The sequence below is a fragment of the Guillardia theta genome (genome assembly GCF_000315625.1).
Source record: "Guillardia theta CCMP2712 unplaced genomic scaffold GUITHscaffold_59, whole genome shotgun sequence".
NCBI classification, from domain to species: Eukaryota; class Cryptophyceae; order Pyrenomonadales; family Geminigeraceae; genus Guillardia; species Guillardia theta.
This window is the reverse complement of record NW_005434615.1, coordinates 10,991-23,164: the sequence shown is the minus strand read 5'-3', so window position 1 is coordinate 23,164 and position 12,174 is coordinate 10,991. Positions and strand designations below refer to the sequence as shown.

The window sequence follows — 12,174 nt, the reverse complement described above, 5'->3', positions numbered from 1 at the left end:
ATGAGAGCTGATGAAACTACCTGGCTGGAAGTTCCTCACGTAACGAAATTTCTCTGCAAAATGACAAGGGAAAGAACGTCAGGAGGGGAGAAAGAGAATCGATTTCCCACATGTCATCCGTGCGCCGCACCAGCTTCTTCCTGATTTGAATTTTGAGGTGCCTGCGAGACTTTGTGCTCAAGAGAAGAAGAAGAAACATAGAGCTCAAGCAAACCTGTCGATTCGTGAGGTGAAGCTCCAATTCAACCATCGACGGTAAACACTGCTGATTAAATTGGCTGCTTTGCGTCGACAGATTATCATTGCAGCATGTCTTTGACGAGTGACGTGCACTATCTCAGATTCCCAAACATGAAGAATCCCCCGAAGCAGAGCGAAGTTCATCTTGTTACGCCACATCTTGACCACCTTCTCCCGACTGATACGATCTGCCTTGACGTTCCCCCAACCAACGATGCTCTGCGATACTCATCACTCATGAATCAGCGACCAATACGTGCGCACCTCTAGCAGAAGGATCACATCTCTACGACGATTGAGGACAAGTATCTGAAACATTCAGAATGAAACTAATGCCTGCAATGACAAAGAATTCTGACATTTAGTTTCTGATTCATCCGGCTTCTGTAATGATCCTGCCAGAGACTCAAGCATGTTCTTGATAACAAATTTGACCATCTAGGAAACGTTAGGATGAATGCCATAGAAAGTTCCTCGAGCACGTCATCCAGCTCACCTTTGCCTGATTAAGTTGACTGTGAACTTGTAAAAGTTAATATCATCATGGTAGGCCAGCCATCCCATGAAGTGAGAGAAGCTTCATACACAAAGTCAGTGACAATCTAAGCATCGTCTCATCACCAGCAGCTAAACTGTCGCTTCCTCGCCATTCCTGCACACCAATCATGCCATGCCCTTTCAGCTGCCACCTCCTCTCCCCCAGACGCTTCAGCAAACGCCTGCCATGTTGCCATCGATATCACCGAGTCCGCCTCAAAGCGTTCACGAAGGCAGCAAGTTTCGCTCTCATACTCGTGTAGCTCTCAGTGTAAACTAGTTTCAATGGCGAGTGAAATCTCTAGAATACCGAGCAACAGCTTCAAACATTCTGTGCATTTTCTCCTCGATGTTTCTTCCTCGATGTTTCTTCCTCCATGTATTCTTTCCCATGTTTTCATTTTATCATAACGTTTTCGCCATCCCTCACACTACGTACAATTTAGCCAAAGAATCGTTTTTAAAGCTTTTCGAGCACGACAAGACATTCTATGTGATCCGAGCCAGGAAACAGTACATGTCCTTCGGCATGCGTCAATTTCCATCTGATGCCAAGTCAGATCGTTAGAATATTCCTTAGGTTTCAAAGCACTTACTTGTTGCCAGACAACATCACCTTCAAATCTTCCTTGAGAGCTTTGAATCCACAGCTGATGTAAATCACCTGTAAAACTTCGTCAATTGAATTTCTAATCCGAGACTGGAGCTCACCTTTTTCAACTCCGTAGGACTTTTTGATTGAATCCAATGAGCCAACAATTCAAGTCCTTTTCGTGGAGGATCAACAATCAGAACATCAGCCCCGTCCACTTGGCCATCCTCTATTGCTTCTTCTGCCGAAGAAGTTGTGTAATAGGCCTTTCTCTTCAAATCTATTGGCAAAGATTGCTTTGTTGCAAGGAAAGCGTCAAGATTTGCTGGATTCTCGTCGGAGCACCTTAGCCATTCACAATTTTGAAGAGCTGCACTTAAGCCCACCATTCCTGCTCCTGCATAAAGTTCGCAAACCTTTGAGCCAGGCTCAATAAAAGTTTCTACTTTTTGAATGATCGCAGTGAACTGCTCCAAATTCCCCTGCCGAAACATGCTGGGCGCAATAGGAAAACTCAAGTTGAGGCCAGCCTCAATCCTTTCTGCAACATATTTTGGCCCTATAAGAAGTTGCCACTTCTTCTCATCACGGTTAAAAATAACGTTCCCTGTTCCAGTACGATAGTTGATCCAGATGCTGTGAAAGATGTCGTAAAGCTTCAACCTCTTCACGAGCAACTGGGCTTGCGGTGAGGCATCACGAAAATTCTCCGCATTCCACACCATCGTCATCTGAACCTTGTTAGAGTGTCTTTCTACCATCATTTGCACATATCGAAGGTGTCCTTCACTGCTCTTCTCGTCATATGCTTGTATACCAACTGCAAGCATCTCTTCTTGAAGGATTGAGACAGCTTCATTGATGCTCGGGTGGTGTACCCGGCATCTCGGAATGGCTAAGACATCGTGAGTCCCCGACTTGTAGAGCCCTATCTCGAACCCCATTTCATTGTTAGTAGGACTCACCGCAAGCTTTGCCAATGTCCTCCAACGATGTATCTGTCCCATATTCACTTCAAATTCCCTTCCAGCTTGCTTCGTGAGGGCGCCAAGAAACATTTTGGCTTCGTTGATCGTGGGAGTATCATGGAGATTTGCTTCTACAATGCAGCCGGGACAAGCTCCGAAATGAACGCAACGCAGCTCGCTCTGGGTTGCAGCAACTACATTCTGAGGCCCGCTTTGATTGCTCCCGGCGAAAATTTCCTTTGTAATCTTTGTTCTGCGCTTGACCTCATTCTTGCTTGCTCCTTCTCGCTCCCAAATAACTTCCAGCTCATTGAATTTTCCATTTTTGGCCATGTCCATCATTTTTGCCAGCTGCCCCGGGCTCGTTTTTGGACCTGCTATCTTTACCGCAAGGTCCCATTCCTTCCTGCTCAGACCGCCCCTTTGTTTCGCAGGTAAAAGAACCTTTTTATTCTGCGTGGACAATCCTTTACTTGGCGTTCGATTTGAAAACGAAGATGACTTCTTTGTCGCCGGTCGTTCTGATCCAAACTTGCAGGCAAAGGACGATATGGCCAAGGAATGATCTCGCTTGTTCGAGGGCAAGTGAAGCGCAGCAAAGGCCGCTTCTGCAACGGTAGCACATCCTGGAATCAATCTTCTAGCAGTATATGAGCAATCGGGTGCTGACAAGTGAGAGGCTTGCAAGCAGGCAGCCCGCAGGGAGCATGGCAGCAGCACGAAGCCACAACAAATTAGAACCACCCGCCGCATCTTCAGCATGGGGGCCGCCACCGTTACACTTGATGATCTTCGCATAACTGCCAAGTGCCTGAGGCGGGCCTGACTGCCACACCTGACTCACTGTCAGCGAGGCGGGGCTCGGATCCGTACCGGCGGGTAAGGCCCGGGTGCTGCAGTGCTCCAGTCCGTGACTGGGCGTGCAGAATCTCTCGAGTCTTGACTCAAAGAATCAGTTGTAAGAATGTATTGATGTTGCCTTTGAATCTCTCCATCGTGTCAAATTTTGGAAAATGGCGTCGTAAGCAGTCAAAGCAACCTGTCAGAAAACGGTCAACGATATCATTCACCTAGGCTGTGCTATTACGGTCTGTCCAACGAACGTCTTACACATCGTTGGTAGGGCACCTCGATATCTGGTCAAGGAAGCCATGTTACTCTTGATGCACTTAGCCATGATCAAATTGAAGAATTTACAATCCCGCAATCCCCTCCTTCTGGACCAAATCCTTCAAACAATCAAGAGGTCGAATCAGAAGTTCGGGAGACTTCAGCTCCTGCCCTAAATAAGTCAAGATCGGTGAATGCAAAGCAATCAATTAAAACGAATTCCCGTACTTGAGTCATTATCACAGTTTTCACTCTGTCTATAGGTAACGTCGGAAGATAGAAAGCCAGACCAGCCGCACCTCCAATTGCATATGCAGGTATCTGTCAGATGCACATCTTGTATCATGAAACAAACGGCTGGTATGAAAACAAGAATATGAGTCCGGAACCTTTCGCTGCTTGCCATATTGGAAAGTCGTATACAAAAATGCATATCCAAGCGTATCACGTAGAAGTAGGGTGCTCCAACCCAAATACAAGCCCCGAAAAATCCCAATTGAGGATCTAAGGTGTTGAATTTCACGATAAATGTGGCCCAGAACCTTCTGATTTCTGTGTTGCACTTGAAGTCGAGATTTCAAGACATCTTGCGGACAACTGACAACCTGAACAGAAAATCAGGTTCTTCCCACAGTGTGAGGATACTGCACGGTATTTCCCGCTCCAGCTAAAGCCCCAGAAAGGGTTGCATTATTATTTGTTTTTTGAAGGAATGTCTCATACCTAAAGGCAGCTGTGAGGATTATCGTTCAGCACAAGATTGATTTTCACCACGAGAAAAGTGAAAATTTTACAAATCCTTGTAAGAGACAAGGGTTAAATTCAACGTGATAGAAATCTCATTGAGCACCATAGCTTATGAGTCGAGGGCTCAACCCCTGTAAGAGAGATAACACTCCATGCAAACTGCAGAAAGAGTTGGATCGAAAATTTGTAAGACTGTTATCGTTCTTACTTAATAGGCAGATGATGAAGGCGTCCATTCGACGAACGGAGAACAGACCGACAACTTTTTGATTCTGACCATTTACCAGGAGCAGGGTCAGGGTTACTGTGCAACAGCTCAAAAATGCTTGGGGGTGAGCCTCGTTTGACTTGAGCTCTTGTTTTTAGCGTGTCGAAGGGTTGTTCTGCAAGTACCTTTCATCCCATCAAAAGTCAAAGTCACCAAGGAGAATGTGAGCAGGATGAAGCTGAGGGGTTTGAGCATGACTTGAACTCACTTGGCTCATGCCTCCCACCATTCCCGCCACTCCAGCAATCGCAGACTGTGATAGCACCATAGAGCAAGGACCGGGATCCCACCTTTTATGTAATCGCTCGCCCACCCCTCCATTCCCCTTCGTAATGTTCGTCAAAGTACCCTTCACACGGTCACCAGAGAACAGTGCTTTTACTCAAAGTTGGTATCGCTTGATAGGTAGTAGTGCGGGGGTAGGGTACTCCAGCATTCCCAAACCATGGCGGATGAGGAAGATGTGGATGTCGACGAAGACATGTAAGCGATGGAAGTAGACGAGAGGAAGGCAGTGATAGATATGTGCTTGACATTGATGAGGTTCTTGATCAATGCCAGTATGACGTTTTGAGAGAAACTGATATCGGGAAATTTTTCAGGGTGAAACAGTCACTGCCAACCTTCTCCTCGAACTTGCAATCGTTTCAAGGAACAGGCTCCAGCCATTCTTCTGACATTAGAAGTATAGCTGTTTCATCGCATTCAAACAAACCGCAACCTTCTCCCGAGAAAAGCAAGAAAAGTAAACGAGACGATGTATCGGAAAGTGTGAAAGAGAATGAATCAGTCTCTGGAGAAGGGTGAGCACAGAGCAACATAGAGCGGTCTTAAAGGACTTAAACTTCACATTTCAGAGGTAAACCTCAGCCTCCGAAGAAGAAATCGAAGAAGAAGAAGCCCTCCGGTGAAAAGAAGCAGGTATTCAATGCGGAACCACACAGTTTGTGAAGTGAGATTGTTTTGTTTTTTCGATGTCGAAGGATGGCGCAGAAACATCCAGTAAGTCACCGAGCAAAAAGGACAGCGGAGTTGATAAAGATAAGGTGTGATCAAATCATCGTCATGACTCCTGCCTCATTCCTTAACGTTTGCATGTCCGTTTGACAGGATGACCTTGATTTGGACAAGAAGGACCTTGAGGCTAGCGAGAAGAAAGACGTCGATGGAGAGCTATCAGATGACGAAGGTGAGAAATGGCTTTGTCATCATCTTGATCTATTCTAAAGAATGGTAGATCCCGAAGATGCTGAGACAGCATTGGTGTGTGGTTCTCCGCGAAATCATGCTGTATCAGTTAACAGTCTTATGAGCAGGATGAAAAGTTCAAAGAAGCTCAGAAGGCCAGAGAATCGATGCTCTTGAAGACTGCTTCCGAAGAAGATTGGAAGCGATACACTGCCATGAGGCAAGTTCTAACAACTTCCCTTCACTCGATGACGTGTCACAGGCAGTCAAAATTCAATGATAATGTGATCAAGTCGATGATTTCCCAGGTAAGTGGTTGATTATTTCGATTGTGTTATATGATTTGCTTCGCAGATTTCAGAAATTCCAGCTGGAAACATCAGAAAGCCTGTACTTTTCACCATGGCAGGAATTGCCAAGATCTTTGTCGGAGAAATTATAGATACAGCGCGTGTTGTTCGTCAAGAGTGGGGCGAATGCCAAGATGGCGCGGAACCGTTGCAGCCGAGGTAAGTTCCATGTCTGAATTAAGTCTGGCATTGAAAATCTCTGATAACAAACTCAGGCACATACAGGAGGCATATCGAAGAATGCTTCTTGAAGGCAAGGTCCCCGAATCAGGAGTCCCTCGTGCACGCTTCAATAGATAAAGATATTGGGGGTTTGTTTGCCGCTTTCTTATCCCAGCATTTTCATTGAACGGATGATGTCAGATAAGTGCCTAGTAGTTTGTTTTGTGGCGGAATGTGTTCAACGTCCTGCACCAAGGAAAACATGTTCAAAATCAGATCGTACATCGCAAGAATCAGCCTTGTGAGGATAGATCTCAGCTCAGCACTTGACCTTTCCTTATCACCTATAATGTATTCGTTGTACTACATTACATAATCTAAATTTCAACGTGGATCGAATGTGTGCTGTCTTGCGGAAGTGACATGGACGAACTGAAGGATGATTTCCCATCTACATGAGCAGCTGGAATGGCGTCTTCTCGGGTCGAGAATTCAACTTGGTATCTTCTTTCTGCGCTCGTGCTCAATGTGTCACTCCCTCAACGTTGCGTATTGCATGAAAGGATCGAGCCTTGCAAATGAAGATTTAAAATCCAACTATTTGCCTGACGTTGCAAATACCTGATGGTCCACGCTTGCCCCCTGAGAGTCAATAGGAGCCTCTCGGATATTTTGACTCTTGATTGCCACCTTCTGCAAACAGTCCATAAGCTATGTACAAGTTTTGAATTCGACGAAAGTGTGTGCTTGCCTTCTCCAAAGATAGACGAAATTCAAGCTCACTGTTCTCACAAACAAGTTGAGCTCTTCGTCTGAGATCTCTCCACTTGATAAGCTACTCACTCTGCCATTAGAACCACCTGTAGGTTGCAAAGATCACTAAAACTTACCTTCCAGATCAAATATCCTGCCAAGAGCCCTGCAGCAATAGGAACAAACACTATCCACAGTCCCTGTTTCAAGTCACCATGGGTACCCTATGATGTCATGCAGCACTACTTGGCCTTCAGGGACCAATGGGGCAGGAGGGATGCAAAATGGAATCTGTGAAGTGACGTTTGGGAAATACTCATAAATAACACAGGATTGTCGGCTTCCCGTGTCTGTGAAATGTGTTGGCAGAGAACAAGTACAGAACTATCCTTTCACAGATTTCTCCGATCTTCAAAGCCATTGAGCATGCTGCGTCTCCAGCCGCGACTGTTGGTTTTTTGCTCACTGCAATGTAATATCGCTTGAATTCGTTTGCTTTCAGGTCTAAAGACTGGAGATGCAGACGACGATCAGAGAAACATGTTGATGAAATCAACAAAGCACCTTATATGTTTTCATATCTTCATTTGGCGCAATGTTGTTGACAGTCGATCCCTTCGCATCATATCCTTATGTCAAGCATGGAACAGGATGTTGTGATCGATCACCTTTGCCGCTGGTGTTGGGAGACAACCTTCGCTCATGAAAATGTTGTAACCTTTTTTCAACATAAAAAGAATTGATTCCTTCCGCATGAAAACATCAAAAATCACCAGGCCCGCTAGCTGCATCGCAATTTTCACTTTCATCGCACGCCGCATCAGCTGGCGAGATGACGCCTGATTGTTTCACAACTGCGACATCTTGTTGAAACGTTATTTCAAAGCTCGTGAACAAGCTGATCCTGAACCTCCGCCTGGATCCAAGTCGATCTTGAAGTAGTACACTCCATTGGAAGTGGGAGGGGGGCATACGTCTTTAATCACTCTGGCACAGCTTCAACATGAATTGTTAGGGTAAAAAGCATGAGTGAGTGCCTGTCGTGAAGTCTTGACGAGCCGACGTAAGTGCATGGCACAGAAATTGTACCGGGAAGGATGTGAAGTATGAGAACAAGCCAACGACAGGCGCAAAGATCAGGCGTCTTCGTCATCTCAAGCTCAACTGTTTGATTTCACCACCATGAAGGCATAAAAACACCCACATTGACCCCTTTTTTTCTTTTTTCTTTTCGATCCCCTTGACTCAGTTTACTCAAAGTTAAGTTAAAATCAGTACGAGGACAATAAGGAGAATAGAGGAGGCTTGACCCTCACACTGCCGCACTGGCCAAACGTTTGAGGGTTGGTTCTCACCATACTTCACACCTCGATAATCGCTTCTCATGGGATTGAAGGCTGATAGTTGTCAAGCCGCTTTACGGTGCAAGCACCTCGAGATTTTCACGATCTGCACTTAATGATTTGAATCATCTGTGGCGCCATGCAAGATGCTAGTCCGAATGTAAACGTCTTGAGGTTTTCATCATCATTTGCATCGCTACCTTATTTTGACATTAGATCATGATGCTTTTGTTGGGATTACACTACAACCTTTCACATGCATGTTGTTGTTCTAGACATAGTAACATCAATAAAATATATTTCATTCATACATGTCATACAATTGTCACAATTATGATTCTGTACAAGTTACACTCGAGTCTGGCTGTAGATTCATTCCGAACCGCAAGTTACACTCTCCGTCCTCATTAGTTTTTGAACTTCTTTCACCGACAGTTTTGACATCTTGGCTGTGATGGGCTTGTTGCAATGGCTCTGCTTCCACAGCTCAGAGAAGTGCATGCACAACGCCAGGCATTCAAGTCTAGCCTTCAACTATCAATACTTGAAAGAACCAGAGAAAACTTCACGGCTATTGGAACGCATGAGAGAAGACTCTGAGAGAACGAATAGTGCAGCTCATGAGAGTTGTTTTCTAAAATCAACTGCAGTGCGACAGACGAATCTGGCGATCTCAATCATGATTCAGCTTTCATGCGGCTGATACATTCGCTGGCAGAGAGGCAGCTGATGTCTCATGCTTTCTTCATCTTTATTTGCCTCTTCGATTTGGTTGCTTGTAAAGCTACATGTATGACCATCATGTGCACGATGCCAGGCTCAGTGCCCAGCATCGTGGAGTGTGGGTGCTCAGTAACAAAGCCACAAGCACATGAGTGTACAGAATTACATGGCGATGAGCATTGGCATGTCTACTTTCACTGATATTTGATATCGCAATCTCATCCGTGATGCAAGATTCACCATGAAAGTATATGTACTATCAACTATCAGTCCACAACATCGGGAGTCACCAAACAGCAAACCTCTTCCTGTCAAAAAATCCTCTGAATGCTCGTGGGGTTGGAGCGACAAATGGGACAGGGCCTTCCCTGGAGTTTGTCTTTGCACGATGTACACAAGCATTGGTGACCGCATGGGATCAACGCCCATTCTGCCGTTCCCTCCAGGCAGATGATGCATTCGGGCTTCAAACCCTGCTCACCCACAGCTCTGACATACTGCCCCAGAAGTGAGCTCTGCAAATCATGAAACCCGAGCCTCTCAGTCTTGTTTTCAATCCAGCAATCTTTCATGATCTTGTAAACAACAGGTGGGCATGCTGGGGGCTGCGGCAGTCGTTTTCCTTGCAGCACCTGCGAACCCACAGAAGCATCATCAACCTCTGTCGAAAACGGAAGCTCTCCGTAGCTCCAGATCTCCCACATAGTCACACCGAAGGCCCACACGTCGCTCTTTTCCGAGTACTGTCGTCTCCTAATACTTTCAGGCGCCATCCAACGAATGGGTCTGGCAGTGGAGTTGGTGGTGTTGATAGTTTCTCCACGGCTCTGTCCGTATCCTCTGATGGCAATCATAGCAAGCCCGTAGTCTGCTATCTTGAGACTAAGGCGTAGGTGGTCTGTTTGTCAAAACTGAACACGCAAACGTTTCTCGCAGCAAGATCTCTGTGCACAACTCCGTTCAACGACAGCTGCAGCATCCCGTCACAAATTTGAGATGCAGCGCACAGCTGGGCCAAGAGACTCATCTCTTGATTCTTCTCGGCAAGATTCATCAACACATTGTCCAAAGATCCCTCGGGAGCAAAGGCCGTGACCAGGCAGTAGTCCTTAGAAGCTGGTTCCAAGGTAATGCCGTAAAGACGGAGAAGGTTTGGATGATTGCCAAGGTGAATCAAAATCTTCAACTCCTGTTCGAAATCTTCTTTCTTTCCCGATGACGCGCTGTCTGGGATTCGCAGAATGGCCACGGCAGTATTGTTACCCTTAGTGTGCTTCCATGAAGCCTTGTAGACCAGCTTGAAGGAACCTGAACCAATCTGGCGAACTTCTGTGAAGCAGCCAAAGTCTATCGTTCGAATGCCGCTTCCGTGGACCATGCTCTGTCATGAATCGAACAAAGATCACAAGCAACGCATTGTGGGCCTGGGTATTTCTGTGCGTGTTGGCAGCCAGAGCATGTCAGGAGTGTATTTAGATGACCCATCGACCTGTGGTACTGTGGGATACAGGACTGTGACACTCACGATAGCATCAAATGCTGCTGTGGCAGATTTAAGTCTGACTACTTCTGGGATATATTTCTCGCTGGCATACCAAGATTATTATCTTTATGCAATCTTGCCTGCAGATTCTTGTTGGGCTTGCCCCGTCGGCAAGTATAAGAGCACCATTGGAGATGGTGCTTGCTTGTCTTGTGCTGTTGAAGCATCGACTGCAAACAATAGCTCTATCTCTGCCAACGAATGCAGATGCAACGCCGGATACTACGGGACAGGATTATTTTGTTCAAGCTGTCCGAGGAGGTCGTCGAGTGCTGCTGGGTCGCTTGGCCTGTCCGACTGCAAGTGCAACGCCGGATACACAGGGCCGGACGGAGGCGCTTGCACGTTATGCCCGAGAGGCACCTACAAGTCCACCGCAGGCTCCGCAGCCTGTGCGGCGTGTCCCGAGCACTCCGACTATGGCGGGACAGGCAGCGTGCTTGCAAGCGACTGCAAGTGCAACGCCGGATACACAGGGCCGGACGGAGGTCCTTGTGTCCCTTGCGCAGCAGGGACTTACAAGGGATCGACGGGGTCGGCGGCTTGCACTGCATGCAGCTTGGCGGACAGCAGCAGCATCACGTCGCCGGCGGGGTCTACAAGTTTGCTTGATTGCGGTTGCGCTTCGGGTCATTCGAATGTAGTAGCATGCAAGTCGCAGATGAGCATTGGACCCTCGTGCATGTTTGAGGTGAACATGACCAGCAATCCGATGACTCTCTACATCGACGTGATGCAAACAGACTTCGCAACTAGTTATCACTATATCACAATATTCATCGACGATGTATATGCAGGGCTTTACCTTCAGAACGACGGTGCCTCCTGTGACTTTTCAAACTTCAAACAGATTACGATCACAGTTACTAAGTCCCTGGGGTCAAATGCAACCCTGAAAGTAACAACTCCAAATTATGCTTTCTCGTGCCCGTACCAAACCTACTATCTCTATGCCATACTAGAATGTCAACCCTGCGCAATAGGAAAGTACAAACAAGCAATAGGACCTCAGAGCTGTTTCTCATGCCCTGCAAATGCAACGACCTACACAACTGGTTCCAGTGCTGCATCCGAATGCAAGTGCAACGCCGGATACACAGGGCCGGACGGAGGCGCTTGCACGTTATGCCCGAGAGGCACCTACAAGTCCACCGCAGGCTCCGCAGCCTGTGCGGCGTGTCCCGAGCACTCCGACTATGGCGGGACAGGCAGCGTGCTTGCAAGCGACTGCAAGTGCAACGCCGGATACACAGGGCCGGACGGCGGTCCTTGTGTCCCTTGCGCAGCAGGGACTTACAAGGGATCGACGGGGTCGGCGGCTTGCACTGCATGCAGCTTGGCGGACAGCAGCAGCATCACATCGCCGGCGGGGTCTACAAACGTAATCGACTGCGAGTGCAGTGCAGGATACTACGGGTCCCCGACAGAGTCAGGCTGCCAGGCGTGTCCGAGGAGGTCGTCGAGTGCTGCTGGGTCGCTTGCCCTGTCCGACTGCAAGTGCAACGCCGGATACACAGGGCCGGACGGAGGCGCTTGCACGTTATGTCCGAGGAGGGACGGAGCGAGGGACGAAGGGAGGGAGGGAGCGAGGGAGGGAGCGAGAAGAGCACGAGAAGAGGGAGCGTGGAAGCGCTCGAGGGAGCGAAGGGA

At 47.4% G+C, this 12,174-nt stretch overlaps 4 protein-coding genes across 4 annotated transcripts; 2 read left to right on the top strand and 2 right to left on the bottom strand.

Annotated features, from left to right (window-relative positions):
- Window positions 1-1,243: 1,243 nt before the first annotated feature.
- GUITHDRAFT_48183 (hypothetical protein) lies at window positions 1,244-2,514 on the bottom strand (the record flags this gene model as incomplete). The annotated part of the gene is made up of 3 exons (XM_005828358.1): window positions 1,244-1,322; window positions 1,374-1,441; window positions 1,489-2,514. Coding segments are annotated over 3 exons (1,173 nt in total), but the record flags the coding sequence as incomplete, so codon positions are not given.
- Window positions 2,515-4,893: 2,379 nt separating this feature from the next.
- Window positions 4,894-6,302, top strand: GUITHDRAFT_164356 (hypothetical protein; the record flags this gene model as incomplete). The annotated part of the gene is made up of 10 exons (XM_005828357.1): window positions 4,894-4,945; window positions 5,065-5,265; window positions 5,320-5,383; window positions 5,446-5,508; window positions 5,573-5,651; window positions 5,700-5,725; window positions 5,779-5,870; window positions 5,913-5,958; window positions 6,005-6,159; window positions 6,217-6,302. Coding segments are annotated over exons 1-10 (849 nt in total), but the record flags the coding sequence as incomplete, so codon positions are not given.
- A 3,236-nt stretch (window positions 6,303-9,538) lies between these two features.
- Window positions 9,539-10,299, bottom strand: GUITHDRAFT_42446 (hypothetical protein; the record flags this gene model as incomplete). Its single annotated transcript, XM_005828356.1, has 2 exons — window positions 9,539-9,856; window positions 9,901-10,299. Coding segments are annotated over 2 exons (717 nt in total), but the record flags the coding sequence as incomplete, so codon positions are not given.
- A 709-nt stretch (window positions 10,300-11,008) lies between these two features.
- Window positions 11,009-12,073, top strand: GUITHDRAFT_52318 (hypothetical protein; the record flags this gene model as incomplete). Its single annotated transcript, XM_005828355.1, has 2 exons — window positions 11,009-11,126; window positions 11,487-12,073. Coding segments are annotated over 2 exons (705 nt in total), but the record flags the coding sequence as incomplete, so codon positions are not given.
- Window positions 12,074-12,174: the final 101 nt, after the last annotated feature.